Raw genomic sequence first — 19,980 nt, 5'->3', positions numbered from 1 at the left:
TCCATCTTAGGTACTAGCCTACAAAGTACCCAGGACATCTTCAAGGAATCGTGTCTCAGAAAGGCAGCATCCATTATTAAGGACCTCCAACATCCAGGGCATGCCCTTTTCTCACTGTTACTATCAAATAGGAGGTACAGAAACCATGAAATTTATTTATTATCATTATTATATATTTTTTCTTATATATTATTTATTGCATTGAACTTCTGCTGCAAAGTTAAATTTCACGACACATGCCGGTGATAATAAACCTGATTCTGATTCTGTTCTACCATAATGAAGAACTTCAGCAGGCTGGTGATGGTTAGAATTAACCCTTGCCCGAACAAGAAACTAAAACCGCTTCAATTTGCCTAATGCAGCAGCAGGTCTCCAGTGGACGTAATCTCACCGGCTCTCCCCTCTGCTTTGGAGCACCTAGACAACAGCAAAGCACACATCAGGTTGGAGTTTATTGATTACAGCTCATTATTCACTGTCATCAACACCTCAGAACTAACCAACAGACGTTAAAACCTGGTCCTCCCCATCTCATTCTGTAACTGGATCCTTGACTTCCAGTGAAAGTAGCGCAGTAGCATAGTGGTTAGCACAACACTTCACAGTACAGGCGACACGGGTTCAATTCCTGCCACTGCCCGTAAGGAGCTTGTACGCTCTCCCCATGACCACCTGGATTTCCTCCTGATGTTCTGATTTGCTCCCACAGTCTGAAGACATATGGATCAGCAGGTTAATTGGTCATTGTAAACTGACCGGATTAAGTCGGGGAATTGCTGAGTAGCACAGCTCAAAGAGCCAGAGGGCCTATTCTGTGCTGTATCTCAATAAATAAACAGGAAGTGGATCAATACCATCTCTTCCTCACTGACAGTCAACACAGGTGCACTTCAAGGATGTCTGTTTAGATCAATGCTCGACTCTCTCTATGCTAAGCACAGCTCAAATGTCATCTATAATATCGCAGGTGATAGCACAGTTGGTGAAATTTCAGATGGCGACAAGGAGGCTTACAGGAGTGAGATAGATGAGCCGGATGACCAGTGTTGCAAAAGTCAACCAGAAACTCAACAGCAGCTAGACCAGGGAACTGACTGAGGACTTCAGGAAGAAAACACACCATAATGACAACAGAGACTCTGTAGTAAGTTTCTACAGATGCATGGTAGAGGGCATTCTGACAGTTTGCATCACAGCCCAGTCCAGAGGCTTCAGTGCACAGGATTGCAAGAGGCTGCACAGGGTTGTATTCTCAGCCAAGTGCACAATGTACCCCACCACTGAAGATGGCAACATCCATCACTGAGGATTCTCACCATCCAAGATATGCCCTCTTCTCATTACTACCATCAGGGAGGGAAAGCAGGAGCCCTAAGACCCAAACTCTAATTCAGGAACAGGTTCTTCCCTTCCACCATCAGATTTCATATAACCATATAACAATTACAGCACGGAAATAGGCCATCTCGGCCCTTCTAGTCCGTGCTGAACGCATACTCTCACCTAGTCCCACCTACCTGCACTCAGCCCATAACCCTCTGTTCCTTTCCTGTCCATATACCTATCCAATTTCTTTTTAAATGACAAAATAGAACCTGCCTCTACCACTTCTACTGGAAGCTCGTTCCACACAGATACCACTCTCCTAGTGAAGAAGTTCCCCCTCGTGTTACCCTTAAACTTTTGCCCCTTAACTCTCATCTCATGTCCTCTTGTTTGAATCTCCCCTACTCTCAATGGAAAAAGCCTATCCACGTCAACTCTATCTATCCCCCTCATAATTTTAAATCTCTATCAAGTTCCACCCCCCCCCCCCCCATGCTCCAAAGAATAAAGACTTAACTTGTTCAACCTTTTTCTGTAACTTAGGTGCTGAAACCCAGGTAACATTCTAGTAAATTCTTCTGTACTCTCTCTATTTTGTTGACATCTTTCCTATAATTTAGAGACTAGAACTGTACACAATTCTCCAAATTTGGCCTCACCAATGCCTTGTACAATTTTAACATTACATCCCAACTTCTATACTCAATGCTCTGATTTATAAAGGCCAGCATACCAAAAGTTTTCTTCACCACCCTATCCACATTAGATTCCACCTTCAGGGAACTATGCACCATTATTCCTAGATCACTCTGTTCTACTGCATTCCTCAATGCCCTACCATTTACCATGCATGTCCTACCTTGATTAGTCCTACCAAAATGTAGCACCTCACATTTATTTCAGTCCATGAACAAAGACCATCTCATTATTCCTTTCTTGCACTAATTTATTTATGTAGTATTTTATATCTTTGCACTGACTTGCTATTACAAAACAACAAATCTCACATCATAAGAACAAGGTCATAAATCTGACGTATAGCCAGAAGAAAAGAATAAGGACCAATGGGAATGCTGGGATTTTCTCTACTTTCTACTTTCGAACAGGAAACTAAGGTAAGAGGATAAAAATGACTCACAAGTGCCGGTTCACATGACATTTGTTTTATTGAAAAGAAAGGGCAGCAGGCACAATGTAAACAAGAAAGCATACAAAGTATTCTGCATCACTTCAGTGCAAACATTTCCAAAGTAATAAGCACACATCAGATGCAGTGCCACTGATTCACTATTGTATGACAATTGCCACCTCACTTACAAAATATACACAGATATACAAAACAATAAATACTTTTGCCATTGTTTTCTAAGTAATAAAATTGTTCAGTGGTAACTTATCTCTCGATATATTCTTGATTTTGGTGAAAAAAATAAATATCTTTACCATATTACAAGTTTACTTCTTTGGGAAGGAAAATGCAATAAAGGGAAAGGGATGGTGGCTTCAGCTGTACAAGGCTACCATCCATATCATGCCACTAGACAAATGGACAATCACAGCATCGTAAGCCATAAAGAATAAGAGGTACTGCAGACAATACAAAGAGTCCTTTTGTGTTCCATATGTTCACACAACTCAAGAGCAATGCATCACCACAGACTTAATGTCCATATTCTTGCACTAATGTAACACTTTAAATCCTGTTAGCTTGTTCCTGTGCTTTACTGGTCTATGTTCCACATTCTGCTTTCTAAATGTGTGTTTCAGTAGCAAATGGACTAACAGGGTATCAGAGGTGTATGGAGGCATCTTTACAATGGATGGGATATTCTCTCGTGAGAGGGATTATTAGTACATCTTGCGAGTGTGGATGCCTCAGAAGGAGAAGTTTGGCAATGAGAACTATGGCAATGTATGGCTTCAGAGAAAATCGGGAGGTAAAATGAGAAAGCTAAAGTCTTGGTCAAGAGAGAGTCAGGCCTGGGGTTGGCAACAGGAGAACAGGAAGTTAGGAACATGGCAACATAGGAGATGAAGTCAGTTATTTAGCCCTTGAACCTGTTTAGTGTTGTCATGCTTCATCTGTGACATAACCTTATATATTTACTGTTCCTCCATATCCATAATATCTTGATTTGCGATAACCTATCAAAAAAAGGTATGGCATAGCTAATACACCAGCTCTCCAGGTTCGAAGGCTAGTATTTCAATAGCACTTGTGGTTATTTCTGATAATCACCAAACCTCTGTGGAACTCTACTATTTCCTGCTTCTCACACTTCTAGAAAGTAATCCATTCTGTTTTTTATTGTCCCATATTGAAAAGTTAGGGTAGGTTTGGGGAGGCAAAGTATATGACAGGGGAATATAAGAAAATGACTGAGTAGGAAGAAAAAGAGGAGTGGGAGAGGAAAGCCAAAGATGATTAAAGGAAAGAAGAATAATCGGAGTTTGAGATAGTGAGGTGAAGTGGCACTCAAAACTATAGTATCTATAAAAAGTATTCACCCCTCCCTCTGGAAGTTTTCACATTTTATTGTTTTACAACATTCAATTACAGTGGATTTAATTTGGCTTTTTTGACACTGATCAACAGAAAGCAAATTTCTATAAATTGCTCTAAATTTATTACAATTATTTAAAACAACACAATTGATTGCATAATTAATCACCCCCTTCAAGCTGGTATTTAATAGATGCACCTTTGGCAGTAATTACAACCTTGAGTCTGTGTGGATAGGTCTCTAACAGCTTTGCACATCTGGACACTGCTATCTTTCCCCATTCTCCTTTACAAAACTGCTCAAGCTCTGTCAGATTGCATGGAGATCATGAGCGAACAGCCCCTTTCGAGTGAACAGCCCCTTTTAAGTGCAGCCACTTCTCAATTGGATTGACCACAGCAGGACATTAACTTTGCTGTTTTTAAGCCATTCCTGTGTAGCTTTGGCTTTATGTTTGGGGTCATTGTCTTGCTGGAAAACAAATTTTCTCCCAAGTCGCAGTTCTCTTGTAGACTGCATCAGGTTTTCCTCCAGGACCTCCCTGCATTTTCCTGTATTCATTTTACCCTCTACCTTCAAAGCATTCCAGGGTCTGTTGCAGCGAAGCATCCCCACAGCATGATGCAGCCATAAGACATAGGTGCAGAATTAGGCCATTCTGCCCATCAAGTCTGCTTCTCCATTCCATCATGGCTGATCCTGGATCCCCACTCATGCTTCACCATAGGGATAGCATATTTTTGATGATGTGCGGTGATTGGCTTATGCCAATCATAGCCTTTCATCCGATGGCCAAAAAACTCAATTTTGGTTTCATCAGACCATAGAACCTTCTTCCAACTGACTTCAGAGTCTCCCACGTGCCTTCTGGCAAACTGTAGCCAGAACTCTATTTCATAAGAGTTTTTTTTCAACAGTTGAGTTTCACTTTGCCACTCTCCCATAAAGCTGTGATTGGTGAAGCACCTGGGCAACAGTTATTGTATGCAGTCTCTCCCATCTTAGCCACTGAAGCTTGGAACTTCTCCAGAGTTGCCTTAGGTCTCTTTGTAGTCCTCTTCTTGTACAGTCATTCAATTTTTGAGGCCAGCCTGCTCTAGGCAGATTTACAGCTGTGCCATATTCTTCTTATTTCTTGATGATTGTCTTAACTGTATTCCAAGGGATATTCAGTGACTTGGAAATTTTCTTGTATCCATCTCCTGGCTTATGTTTTTCAATATCCTTTTTACAGAGTTGCTAGGAATGTTCTTTTGTCTTCACAGCGTAGTTTTTGCCAGGATACTGATGTATTTTTAACTACAATCAATTAAAGCACCTCGGCTGCACACAGGTGATCTCTATTTAGCTAATTATGTGATTTTCAAAATCAGTTGACTGCACCAGTGATAATTTGGTCTGTCATATTAAAGGGGGTGAATACTTATGCAATCAATTATTTTGTGTTTTATATTTATAATTAATTTAGATCACTTTGTAGAGATCTGTTTTCACTTTGACATGAAAGAGTCTTTTTCTGTTGATCAGTGTCAAAAAAGTCAAATTAAATCCACTGTGATTTAATGTGATAAAACTATAAAACATGAAATCTTCCAAGGTGGGAGGAGGTGTGAATACTTTTTATAGGCACTGTATGCTTGCAATGGGATCCAGTGGAAAGTGATGTCACCCAGGCTTAGTAAAGTTTGGAACAGATATGCTCCAATTGTAAGCGGAGGAAGGGGCGATGAAACAAAGGTATGCAGATGCTGAAGTCAAGTCCACCGGTGCACAGTTGACATGAAAATTGGATGGAGTTAGAGATATGCATGAAGGACAAATGAATCTAAGGAATGGTCTTGGCGCTACCTGGGACTAAGGGTAGTTTAACCCATTTCATTAAGGACCTGGAACACATCATCTCATCATTCAGAGAAAGGAATGCACAATATATTGTATCATCCGCACCTCCTAGTTTACTCCGGAAAAGTGCTCAAATTACAACCATGATTTGCATTTTCCATGTCAAAATACATGCAGGTCATGCATTCTTCAGATCTATCATTGCACCTTTCTACGAAATTCAGAGATTCAAAGAGACAATGACAGCTAGTTTTGGTTGCTAGCGATTGCTAGGTCTGGCAAAACCAAAAGTACAAACATTGACATCACAAACTCTATTAATGCATCATTTCCTAAAGGTATTTCAGTAAAGTATGCACAATTTATTTACAATTACTATATTAGTCATATGTAACAAACATACTGTATAGATTGTCATACTTCTTAGTAACAAATTAGAGGTTCTAGAGAAGTGAATATGCAGATAATTTTCTTTGCACACTTTTGAGACTTTCATACAGGGGACAATGCATTTGATCAGGCTCAGGTGTGAAAATCAAAATTAAAATGACAGCATCTTATAATCCATCAATCACAGAGTATTCTATCAAAAACACAAAGCATCAGATTTAACATTAATTGATTTGCTAAATACTGAAAATGTGTAATGAACAACAATAGATCTGTGGTTTTCCAAATGCAAAATCATCCAAACAAGTTGAAGAATAGAGGAATTTATATTTTATTTCCCAAAGTGACCGGAGAATCTCCAGAACTTGCAAGGCACAAAGACACAAGAAAGTTATGAAGGGCTCCTTCACAAAGGGATCCTGAAGGGATTCTTCACTAAGGCACTACATTTTTCCATTGCACATGGCCCTTAAAGAACATCTCAGAAGAGACAGAAAACCTGTTTTAACTCTTGAATGAACTTTACAGCTGTGATGCTCGTTTTACGCTGTGTGAGATTCCTCTCACATTTATGACTGTCAGTCATTTTGATTCCTGAAAAGTAAATAAGATTGGAAACTACTGGATTTCCAGGATAGATCTTTAATGAGAGTTTTAAACACAACGGCTTAACTATAAGTAACACACTTGAAGTGCCAAAGGAAGTGAGCAAGTCAGGCAGTATCTATGGAGGGGAATAAACAGCTGATGTTTTGGGCTGAGACCTTTCATCAGAACTGGAATGGAAGAGGGAAGAAAACAGAATAGGAAGCTGGGGGGAGGGGTAAGAATACAAACTGCAGTGTCTTAGGTGAAACCAGGTGAAGAGGAAGTTGGATGGGTGGAGATGGGGGAAAGTAGAAAGCTGGGAGGTGACAGGTTGAAGAAGAAGGAATCTGATAGGCTAAGACAGAGGACCATGGAAGAAGGGTAAGGAGGAGATCACCAGAGACAGGTGATTGCTAGGTGAGGAGAAGAGAAAGGAAGAGAGGGGAATCAGAATTTGCACTTTTCCTCTGACCTGGTTTCACCTCTCTCTTGCCAGCATGTGTTCCTTCCCATTCTGTCACCTCCTTACTCTGGCTTCTTCTCCCTTCCTTTCCAGTCCTGATGAAGGAAGTCAGCCCAAAATGTAGGCTGTTCATTCCCTTCCATAGACACTGTCTGACTGGCTGAGCTCCTCCAGCACTCTGTGTTGCTCAAGACTTGCAGCATCTGCAGAATCTCTTGTGTTAACGGTAAGGTAGTGGTTCAATATTAAAGGTAAATGATGAATTACATTACATGTTACAGGATTGTAATCCATTGTTGAGCCTTTACATGAATTACAACACTTTTGCATTAATTGGGCAGAAAACCTTTGAAAATTTTGGAGTCACAGAAATGGGATGGAAACTATAGGTTTCATTCCCACTCAAGCATGCTTGCATTGAACATAAGAGCACAAGAAATAGGAACAGGAGTCGGCTACCTGGCCCATCGAGCCTGCTCCGCCATTCAATAAAATCAAGGCTGATCTGGCCATGGACTCATCTCCACCTACCTGCCTTTTCCCCATTAACCCTTAATTTCCCCTACTATACTATTCCCCTACATTGTGCATTTAGAAGAGCCAAGTTACAAAGAAGACACATGTAGTTAAAAACTAGGACTTTAGCAGGCTTGGTTTTGGAGCTCATAAATTCATGACAATGTAAAGTTTACAAGGAGTGACACAACACCCAAATTTATATCTTCCAACAATAAATGCTTGGGAAAGGTTGCTATCTTTAATTTTTGATTTCTTTCCAGTGATTTCAATAACTACCCTAAAAGCCACGTATATCCCTTTGGTCTCTCCATATTTAAGAGTGGTGCTTATTAATTGCTTAGCATCCTTTTTACGACTAAGTTTATCCTGCTTCATTTTCATGTCATGCTCAGCATTGAGGAACACCAACAGCAGCAGGGAATGGAATGACCACACACACTCCTCAGAGTAGATCTTATTTTATGAAAAAGCTTTCCCCTGTATAATTCGATAGGCACATAATCAATGAAAAAATGCTAAATTAAGTGTTAAGTTCAGTCTGGGGTTGATTCTTTTTCTACTAATATTACCATCTATTTAACTAAAGCTGATTTCATTCAGATCACTGGTTGAGCAAATTTAAATTGCAATGACTTCATTGGAACTGTGGGGAAATTCGAATATTTGCAAGCAGCATTCAAAGCAGCGAGCAGGTGGAAAAGTAGCAGGCGGAAGATAATCCTTTGTTCTGGTAATTTACTGGAACACTTACCTGTTTAAAGTAAGTAAGGATCATCTCCAGGTTTGAAACTTGATATACTGTATCATTAGATTGAATTGAAATCAACAGGGGTCCCAAGTTCTGGCAATGATCCCTTAGATTTTCATTTAGCATTGAGAATCCATTTGGGATTTTGATTGCACTCCAATGAGTTTTTGTTGATACTGACAGTGTCCTCTATATGATTGCACTTGTGTCCAGGTGTATAGAACAAGATAGATTTAGATCTGGCCTGGTCCTGAAGTCATTATCCACAGGGTGTAATGGCAGAAACAGGGCTGCCTTTTGCTGAACCTACAAGATATTCATAGTCCCAAACAGACACCTCTGAAATGTTATCCTTACAATATTTTTAAAAATTGTTTATGATGTAGTGATTTTCTTCTCCTGCTTTGGCAGAATACTTTTCTCTGCTATCAGAAGCAGTGCATTAACCTTAACAGAATACATACACTCAGTGGCCACACTATTAGATACCTCCTGTCTCTATTAAAGTGGCCACTGAGCGTATGTTCACGGTCTTCTGCTGCTGTTGCCCATCCACTTCAAAGTTCGACGTGTTGTACATTCAGAGATGCTCTTCTGCTCACCACTGCAGCAAAACACCATTATCTGAGTTCCTGTCACCTTTCTGTCAGTTTGAACCAGTATGGCTGATTCCCTCTAACTCCTCTCATCAACAAGGTGTTTGCGCCCATATAGCTGACACTCACTGGATGCTTTGTGTTTGTTTTACACACCATTCTCTATAAATTAGAAAGACTGCTGAGCATGAAAATCCCAGGAGGGCAGCAGTTTCTGAAATAATCAAGTCACCCTATCTGGCAGCAACAATCGTTCTACGGCCCAAGTCATTTAGATCACGTTTATTCCCCATTCTGATGTTTGGTCTGAACAACAGCTGAACCTCTTGACTGCATGTCTGCATGCTTTTATGCACCAAGTTTCTGTCACATAATTGGCTGATTATGTACTTGTATTAACAAGCAGGTGAACCGGTGTACCTAATAAAGTGGCCACTGAATGTATTATCGTTTCTTTGTATGAAACAAAGAATGGTTTCATACTGGAAGTGAAAAGTATCTGTGTCAATAACTATATACATGTTCTGTTTACCGCCAGTGGTAAAATCCAGCTCTTTCTTTTAAAAATATGTTTTCTTAACATTCCTGTCCATAACCTTATCAACTCGGTGAGCTTCCCAACTCAAAAGGGCAAGTCCTCCTCTAATACCAAGAAGTATATCTTGCTTGCTCATGACTGAATGCAGAACCACAATTAACATTCGGTTTTGTTTCTAATTCAGTTTACCTTGTTATAAGTTTGACACCTGTGGAGACACACGACAGGAGCTCCTTGGTGAAAAACTGTATGCTGCTCCCTAACCTTCAGGACTGTACATCTCCTCAGAGTTCCAGTCCTTCAGGTTAAACAAATTCTTCAAATGACCATGATCCACTCCATTTTCTTCCGGTTTTTTCATTGCTTCTCTCATGAAATCTGAAAATCTTGTCTGATATCATTTTAAGACTGCTACTTAGCTGATATCTCAACCGATGCCCATCCTACACAGCTGAAAAACTATGATAGTCAGTGTGGTTTTGATGATAATAACATCAAGATTGAGCCCTGTCCTTAATTGGGTTCCATGCAAGGTAACTGCAAAGTTCCCACTTAGGTAACTGGATAGTGATCAAGTGCTGCCCACATTCCAGCCACATGTACATTAAAATGGTTTCTTTTTAAACTGAGTCCACAAAATCACACTTGATAGTCTTATTTTCACTTTTCTCATCCAGTTCTTTTGGGAAATTATCACCACAGTACACTACAACCAGAGACATTCCACCTCATTCTTGTTCATTGGGGGAAACATTTAGGGATAGAAAGCTGTCCTTTGTCGGGTGCAGTAAAAGCACGATATGGTTGTGCTGCACTTCATTTGTGAAATCTGATTCTATTGATGGCGATGGAATTTCTGAAACAGGTAAGTACATAACCTATTACAATGCACATTCAATGAGAACAAATTTCTACCTGATTTCTGTACAGTACAAATTAGGAACTCTGTGTGGATACACATCCCATATCCATTGTACCTTTCAATATGATAAACATGCTTGATATACCTCAGTATTAGATGTCATGTATCCATCTAACATTTGAACAAATGCTTTACTTTACACTTATATTAATAAATGTCCATGCTTTGAAAGAATACCAAAATGGCCCTTCTGTAACAAGGTAACAATATTATTTATTGCCTCCCGCAACTTGCCCTGAGAGAGAGTCTGGCAAACCACTACTTCTGTGGCTTATCTTTGGTAAACCTTTAGCTCCCTGATGGCTTCCCCATTAATAGGGAGGGCCCACTGCATATCAAAACTATTCCTGGCATTTCAAAGTAAACTGCTTTAATCTGAATTACGTCCTTTACTCTGTCAAAAACCCAACTAAAATCCTTTGTTCCAAGTCCCAACATTCTCCACTTGGCCCAAAGATTCTTTTCACATTCTCTTCACTGAGACTGGTACTCACTGGGCATGCTATGGTTGAAAGTCAGATGTGCATCGTCTAATGGTGCTGCCTGGCAGCCCTATACATAACCTTCCTGATGAGCAAAGTTCCCATTGATTAGACTGAAGCTTCCAATTGAATGGTTGGTGCTCTTGAGGGATGTCATGCGTGAAGCCGTGGTGCTCTTGCCCATGCTGGCCGATCGAATGAGCAGATGGCTCCTGCAGCAAAACAGATTGTTGTTGAATTGTTTTCTGAAGGTCTTGCTTAGCAGGTAGAGGGCGAAGGGGTTGATGCAGGAGTTGCTGAAGGCCAGAATCCTTGCACAAATGCTGCCAACCAAGTGTGCCAAGGAAGTGTCCACCTGCCTGTAATGGTAGGAGCGGTACAGGTAGATGATATGACTGGGGAGCCAGCTTACAGCAAAGAAGCCCACAAATACCAGCACCGTCTTTGCAAGTCTTTTCCTGGACTCCATCTGTGAATGAAATGAAACAGAAAGATTGAGACTTTCCAAAGCATGAGCAATTTGTGGAAAACTTAAGACTGTAATGAACACTGAGCATGATTAGAGTTGCATAAGAAAACTAAATCAGGAACAACACCGACAAGAAACTAAAGAGACAAGAGGTTAAACACAATTTTTCAGCAGACCAAAGGATTATAACCTTTGAATTCATGGGACAGTTTCTGACAGATCTTTGAACAGCATAAGGAACTGGTAGAGGTGGGTTATTTATTCATCATACAATGTGCCGGTCCAGAAGAGCTGCTGCCACATTGCTCTAAAGATCTGGGTTCGATTCTGACCCCTGATGCTGTCTGTGTGGGGCTGACCCTCCCTGTCTATGTGGGTTCCCTCCAACATCCTAAAGACATGCAGAACAATAGGCTAATGGACAGTGGTAAATTTTGTGGGTGACTGGTTGAAGCTGAAGGCAATTAATGGGAATGTGGGGAGGATAGAATATGATTTGTACATTATCAGTGTAAATCAGTGCTTGATGGTCAACGCAGACGGTGATCTGAATGGCCTGTTTCTCTGCTTATGACTCTATAGTTTTCCTTTGAACAGTTTGTAGAATAGGAAGCTACAGACAAAATGCTGGAGGAACTCTATAGGTCCTGCAACATCAGTAGAGGGAAATCGACAGTCAATGTCTCGGGTTGAGATCCTTCATCTGGACTCGGAGAATGAGGAGTGGGACAAGCAGCTTTTGATCACTCCATTGACACTGGGCCAAGCAACTATGCAGAGGGTGGTCGTGAATGTTTGTATCCCTGATTGCTTCTCATCTAGACTGGACCTACGCTTCAAGTTGTAGAGTCCCTTTGAGTCAAACTCTCCTTTAAACACAGACCTGACATAAATCAGAAGAAAAGTGAAGAAGTCAGTCAGCTGAGCAGCAGTTTCCAGTGCAATGGACTATTGGTTGGCAAATGCTACAGAGAGTCAAGGTGAGGTGACCCCTAAAGAATCAAAATTCTCATTGCTCAAACTGAAATATTTAAGCAGATATTAATCCTAAAGTAGAGCATGCAAATGAAACAATAATTGGAGGTTGCATCACAAGCTGGTGATGATAGTTTATGGTAAAAAGGATGGAGTGCAGAAGCCTGGGTTGATCTACATTGAGCAAGGAAAGACAGGAGTGGAAAGAAGAGAGAATATCTGTGGTGGAAGGGGTTTTTGATTGTATTGGTTATTTTTCCAAGTCAAGAAGTGAGAAATGATCTCTTTGACATTGAATTGAAATCATTGAATCCATAGAATTGAAACTAAATGAAAAATATGATTCTCTCCTAACTTCAAGAAAAGATGATTCAATTACAAAAAGTTCTTACATATAATTAAAGCTAACTACAAAGAATACAGTTAATGGAATCAGTAATTTAATTGGTATCCAAAAATCCAATTAGACAAAATGGAGAACCCCAAAATGCTCAGCTTTAATTCACAAATATAACTTACTAGTACTTACAGAAAATGCTTCAATGCTACAGTTACGACATGCACACCATATGGAATAAGATAGATGAACTTGCAGCACAATTGCAGATTGATATGTATGATGTTGTAGGCATCACTGAATCATGGGTGAAAGAATATTGCAGCTGGGAGCATAATGTCCAAAGATACACATTGTATCAAAAGGACAGGCAGGAAGGCAGATGGGTGTTGTTGCTCTGTTGGTAAAAATGAAATAAATCAGATCATCAGAAAGAGGTGAAATAGGGTTGGAAGGTGTTGAATCGTTGTGGGTAGAGCTAAGGAACTGCATTGGTAAAAAGACCCTGATGGGAATTGTATACAGATCCCCAGACAGCAGTAAAGATGTGGTCTACAAATCACAATGGGAGATGGAAAATGCACGCCAAAAGGCCAATGTTACAATAGTCATTTGGGGTTTCAATATGCGGGGAGATTTGGAAAATCAGGTTGGTGCTGAATCCCAAGAGGGGAGAATTTCTAGAGTGTCTATGAGATGACTCTTTAGAGCAGCTCATGGTCGAGCTCACAAGGGGATCAGCTATTCTGGACTGAGTGCTGTGCAATGAACAGGAATTGATTAGAGAACTTATGGTAAAAGACTTCTCAGGGCAAGTGATCATAAGATGATTGAATTCACCCTGAAATCTGTGAAGGAGAAGGTAAAATTGGATGTATCTACGTTATAGTGGAGTAAAGGGAAGTACAGTGCCATGAGAGAGGAGTTGGCCAAAACTGATTAGAAAAGTGACATGGTCCAGATCGGTTCCCCTTTAAATTTAGTTAGGTTGCGATCCGGACCATTGACGCCTTGTTCCCTTCTAATTCCATTTCACGCGTCCCTTGAGCTTGGCAATCAAGGTAATCTACCCTCGACCCGAACCGGCAGCTTATAAGCCCCTGGCTTTAGCCGTTTAGGGTGAGAGTGTTAAAGGAGCCTTCGCAAATTGCCGTCGCTACCACAAGCCAGAGTGATCCAGCCCGCATCGGAGTACCAGCAATTCACCTTCCGTCGCCAGAGTGGGTCCGGGCAAGGTCAATCTACCAGGGGTGAGTGGAAAGCGGAGTCCTGACTCGACGTTCATGCCCCTTGTCCGTGTCTACCCCTCGAAGAGTCCCGGCTCGGTGCCTGAGTTGAAGGCGGAGTTCCGGCTCGATGTCATATTCAGTGTCTGTGTCTACCCCTGAAGAAGAGTCCCGGCTCGATGCCTGATCTGGAGGAGGAGTCCTGGTTCAAGATTCCTTGTCCTGTGTTTTGGTGTCCATGTTTCTGGCTGCAGCGATCCATGGTATCCAAGTGTCTGGCGGTGGTGAATCAAGGTCCCAGTCTCCAAGTCCAAGGGCCGTGGTGGTCCCAGTCCCCAGGGTCCCAGTCATGGCCGTGGCTGTCCACGTTCCCCCTGTCCAAATCCAAGGTCCGTGGCTGTCCATGTTCCCCCATCCAAGTCATGGCCGCGGCGATCCCAGTTCCCTGTTTCTATGTCCCAGGTCCACGGCGATCCTAGTCCCTAGTCCCCTAGTCCGAGGTTCGTGCTCCTCTTTGTCCTCCTTGATTTCCCAATCTTCTGTGTAGCGAGTAATAAACGCTATTTTATTGTACCTAAGAAAGACGTGTTTGTGTCCTGCTTGTGGGTCCTCTCCCAACACCCTTGTCCCCACCTCGTGACAAAAAGAACACTGGCAGGGATGATGGCAGAGCAGCAATGGCTGAAATTTCTGGAAGTAATTGGGAAGGCACAGGATACATAAATTCCAGAAAGGAAGATGTATTCTAAAGGCAAGATGACACTTTGTGTCTGACAGGAGATGTCAAAACCAACATAAAAGCCAAAGAGAGGGCATATAATGAAGTCAAAAATAGAGGGAAGTTAGACAATTGGGAAGTTTTTAAACACCAACAGAAGGCAACTGAAAAAGTCATTAAGAAGGAAGATGGAATATGAAAATAAGCTAGGCAATAATATTAAAGGGGACATCATAAGTTTCTTCAGATATATAAAGTGTAAAAGTGAGACGAGAGTGGATACCAGAAATCTGGAAAATAATGCTGGAGAGGTAGTAATGGGGACAATGAAATGGTGGACAAACTGAATAAGTATTTTGCATCACTCTTCACTGTGGAAGAGACTAGAAGTATAGTGGAAGTTCCAGAGTGTCAGGGGTTAGAAGTGTGTGAGGTTGCCATTACTAGGGAGGATGTTCTTGGGAAACTGAAAGGTCTGAAGTTGATAAATCATAGCTCAGATGGTGTACACCCTAGGGTTCTGAAAGAGGTGCACTGAAGTAATTGTGGAGGCATTAGTAATAATCTTTCAAGAAACTCGAGATTTCAGAATGTTTCCAGAAGACTGGAAAATTAAAAATGTCACTCCTCTCTTCAAGAAGGAAGAGGGTCAAAAGAAAGACAATTATAGGCCAGTTAGTCTGACCTCAGTAATTGGGAAGATGTTGGTATCAATTGCTAAGGACCACTTCTTTTTATGTTATATGTCAATGACTTGGATGTTGAAATTAATAGCTTCGTTGTAAAGTATGCAGATGATACAAAGATAGGTCGAAGTGCAGGTAGTTTGAGGAAGTGCTGAAGCTACAGAAGGACTTAGGCAGTTTAGGAGAATGGGCAAAGTAGTAGCAGATGGAATACAGTGTCAGGAAGTTTCTGGTCATGCACCTTGGTAGAAGAAGTGAAAGGGTTGACTACTTTCTAAATGGAGAGAAAATTCAGAAAGGCGCAAAGGGTCTTGGGAGTCCTTGTGCAGGATTCCCTAATGGTTACTTTAGTTTGAGTCTGGGGTGAGGAAAGCAAATGTGATGTTAGCATTCATTTCAAGAGGTCTAGAATATAAAAGCAAAGACGTAATGTTGAGGCTTTATAAAGCATTGGTGAGGCTTTACTTGGAGTTTTGTGAGCAGTTTTGGGCTCCTTATCTTATAAAGGATGTGAGAGGGTAGAAAGGAAGTTCACGAAAATGATTCCAGGATTGAACAGCTTTTCATATGAAGAGCATATGTTGGCTCTGGGCCTGTATTCACAAATTTCTACAAATAGCAATAAAAACAAAATGAAGTATCCATTCTTCAGAGTTAAATATTAACTGGACACCAAGGAGGTCCACCACATGGCATGGTAAGTATAACGGGGTAATCACAATATACTGTAGCTAGAAGGAATGTGAAAAAAGCTTTATTCTTAGTTGGTTGTTTGATGTTGAGTATTTGTAGCCGAATTAGGCAATTTTTCCATTTCTCACCTTCCTGGCTGTTTATGGTTTGTTTCTACTAGTTTTATATTTTTCTCGAGATCTCCAGCGGTTGAAACCACTGGAAGAACTCAATGCGTCCAGCTGCATATGGGGAGACAAAGGGATGAATGATGTTTTGGGTTGAGATCCTGCATCAGGACAGATACGTAGTCTCAACCTGAAACCATGCTGAGATCCTCCAGCAGTTTGCTTTGTAGTGCTGGGAGTACAGGCAGCTTGCTACTGGCATGGACTCTAGGCAGACGGCAGTGGTTCGGGAGATAACATTCAACCTGGGTTACAAAATTAAACACTCCTAGCATAAAGAATACAGACACAGCAGCAGAACCAGGACAAAGTCAACATGAAATCCCTCAGCTCATAACTTCATGATTAATAATGTAATTAAGTAATAACTCCATTTGAATTAACAAATCAAAGTGATTCATATTGAACAATTAACACAGTGTGTGATATTCCACAGGAGAGGAAGGGACAGCATCTTGCAACTCTAGACTTGTCTGTTGGTTTCTGATTTATATGACATATTCAGCTGCATCCAGCCACTGTTCCCAGCTGCTATGATATGGGTTAGTGTTTGTAGAAAGTATTTTCAAAATAGGAAGCAATGCTTTCTTGTTGACACAGTGCAGTCATATCTGTCTGCCTGCACATTCATTCATAGACTGCCCATAAAGCATTGCACAAGATCAACATATTTCAAAAGTACTTCACTGGCTCCAAGGATATCCTGAGAATGTGGCAGATATTCACATATTCTTGTTTGGTCATACTTTCTCCTCGTGTTTCCACTCTTGCTGTAACACTTCCTGTTCATTTCCAACCACCCCCTGTCTCAGCACTCACTAAAGGTGTCGCCTTATGACTGTTATAAATCAAACAGTACATTTCCAGCACCAGAAAGGGCAGAGTGATTCCAGTCGCTTTATTCTGTCTGTCACAATTTCCATTTCCACATCCCAGGAAATGTCTTAATTCCTATTCCTTTTTTTTCTATGTCAATATCACCATTTCCATCTCAAAGCTTTGACCCATATCAGAATCCCCAACCTGTGTAACATCTCCCTGGCTCAAATTCCTTGTTGTTACTTAGTATTCCTGTAAAGTGCCGTAGGATCTATTTGTCCTGTAATGTATGAGCTCTGAATAGAAGTGCATAGAAGACAGAAGGTTGTGATGGAAGGGACTTATTCAAGCTGGAGGTCTTTAATTAGAGGTGTTCTGCAGGGATCTGTGCTGGGACCTTCACTGTATGTGATGTATATAAATGACCTGAATGAAAACGTAGATGGTTGGGTTAGTAAAATAGCAGATGTAACCAAGATTGGTGGAGTTGTGGATAGTGTAGAAGATTGGCAAAGACTACAACATGATATAGATCAGTTGCAGTTATGGACTGAGAAATGGCAGATGAAGTTTAACCCAGATAAATGTGAGGAGCTGCACCCCAGTAGGACAAATGCAAAGAGACAGTATGCTGTTAAGGACAACGTCTCAACAGTGTTGCTGAGCAGAGGAGTCTTAGGATTCAAGTTCATAGGTCCTTGAAAATGGCTACATAGTTCGATAGGGTGATTAAGAAACCTTATGGAATGCTTGTTTTTATTAATTAAAGCATTGAGTTGAAAAACTCCGGAGGTTATGTTGCTACTTTATAAAACTCTGGTTAGGCCACATCTGGAATATTGTGTACCGCTCTGGTTGCCCCATTATAGGAATAATGTTGAGGCTTTGGAGAGAGTGCAGCAGAGGTTTACTAGGATGCTGCCTGGTTTAGAGGGTGTGTGCTATCATGCGAAGCTGGATAGACTTGGGCTGTTTTCTCTGGAGTGTTGGAGGCTGAGGGGAGATCTGATAGAGATTTAAAAGATTATGAGAGGCATAGAGAGAGTGGACAGAGACTACCTGTTACCCAGCGTTGAAATGTCTAATACCAGAGGGCTTTCATTGAAAGTGAGAGGGGCTAGGTTCTAGGGGATGTGAGAGGTAAGGGTTTCACTCAGAGGGTTGTGGAGGCTTGGAATGTGCTGCCTGGTATGGTGGTAGAGGCAAATACATTGGAAGCTTTTAAGACATGTTTGGACAGGCACATGGATGTAAAGAAGATGGAGGGATATGGACATTGTGTAGGTTAGGAGCGATTAGCATTTGGGTGGTTTTGATTTGCTTTTTACCTGGTTCAGCACAACATTGTGGGCCAAATGGCCTGTTCCTGTGCTGTACACTTCTATGTTCTATGTTCTACGTCAACCCACTAGCAAAAGAAACTTAAATTTTGAATTAAAGCTTTAATGTATTAGTGCATTGAAAATTATCTGTCAAGTTGTTTAGAGATTAGGGCAACCTTTTGCTTTAACTCCAATCCCACAAAACATGGATATTTTGAACATTCATCTCAGAAATCTAGGATAGAAGCTTTTTCACAGCACTACACGCCTGCAGGTATATATTGATAGAACCATCTCGCAATGTCTGTCACTATGATGTAGAATAAGGCTCAGTACTGTGGCTGAACAAAAGTCATTTCATCACAACTTTGTAATATTTTAGTCCATGTTTGGGATGATTATTATGCATTATAAGGCCTGTGCACAACCCATGGATACAGTATTTGTTCTGTAATAGAAACACAATGCTTATTAAGAAGATGTGGTAGATTTTAAATAATATTACATTACTGGGGTGTAAGCAAAATTGCTGAACATACACTCACATGCTCTCAGGCAGCCACATTAAAAAAAGAGAATATCAGAAGCCGAAGCTTAAGATTTAGTTGTGCTTTTAAAAAGAAATGCAATGATTGTTTGGAAAGGAAGGCATATAATAGCCTCTGGGCCTGCACTGGAATTCTGAAGAACAAGAGGTTATTTCATTGAAACCTATCGAATGTTGAAAGGCCTCGAGTGGATGTAGAGAGGGTGCTTCCTGTGGTGGGGGAGTCTAAGACCAGAGGACACAGCTGTGATGAGAGTCCTTGAAGAGGATGGCTTGGACCCAAATGCTGCAGTGTCTGAAACAAGGATCGAGATACGGTATCAAACTGGATTGAGAGCTGAGCACAAAACAAACGCTAGATGATATCACGAGTAGGGCTTACAATTGAGCACCAAACTTCTGTTCAGATGCTCTTTAAATTCTCAGTTTTTGGTGTCAGAAACATGATTGCCAATTAGTGGGTCCGTCCTGAACCCTTAAAGGGACCGCACCAGCCATCCATATTCCAGAGAGTTCGAGTATCTAAATTCCAGCAGACGATAGAGCTGATTGTGGACTTCAGGAAGGGTAAGACGAAGGAACACATACCAATCCTCATAGAGGGATCAGAATTGGAGAGAGTGAGCAGCTTCAAGTTCCTGGGTGTCAAAATCTCTGAGGATCTAACCTGGTCCCAACATATCAATGTAGTTATAAAGAAAGCAAGACAGCAGCTATACTTTATTAGGAGTTTGAAGAATTTGTCATGTCAACAAATACACTCGGAAACTTCTATAGTTGTACCGTGGAGAACATTCTGACAGGCTGCATCACTGTCTGGTATGGAGGGGCTACTGCACAGGACCAAAATAAGCTGCAGAAGGTTGTAAATCTAGTCAGCTCCATCTTGGGCACTAGCCTACAAAGTACCCAGGACATCTTCAAGGAGTGGTGTTTCAGAAAGGCAGCGTCCATTATTAAGGACTTCCAGCACCCAGGGCATGCCTTTTTCTCATTATTACCATCAAGTAGGAGATACAGAAGCCTGAAAGCACACACTCAGTGATTCAGGAACAGCTTCTTCCCCTCTGCCATCTGATTCCTAAATGACATTGAAGCTT

At 41.1% G+C, this 19,980-nt stretch overlaps 1 protein-coding gene across 1 annotated transcript in view; it reads right to left on the bottom strand.

Annotated features, from left to right (window-relative positions):
• Positions 1 to 2,486: 2,486 nt before the first annotated feature.
• Positions 2,487 to 19,980, bottom strand: part of grpr (gastrin-releasing peptide receptor) — a 67,026-nt gene continuing 49,532 nt past the window's right edge. Inside the window, exon 3 of the mRNA XM_073045835.1 lies at positions 2,487 to 11,390. Within this exon, the coding sequence (XP_072901936.1) occupies positions 10,992 to 11,390 (399 nt within the window). The 3' untranslated portion in view covers positions 2,487 to 10,991. The remainder of the gene's footprint in view (positions 11,391 to 19,980) is intronic.

The sequence above is a fragment of the Hemitrygon akajei genome, chromosome 5 (assembly GCF_048418815.1).
Source record: "Hemitrygon akajei chromosome 5, sHemAka1.3, whole genome shotgun sequence".
Lineage (NCBI taxonomy): Eukaryota > Metazoa > Chordata > Chondrichthyes > Myliobatiformes > Dasyatidae > Hemitrygon > Hemitrygon akajei.
Note: the sequence above shows the minus strand (reverse complement) of the source record. Positions and strands in the feature narration are given on the sequence as shown.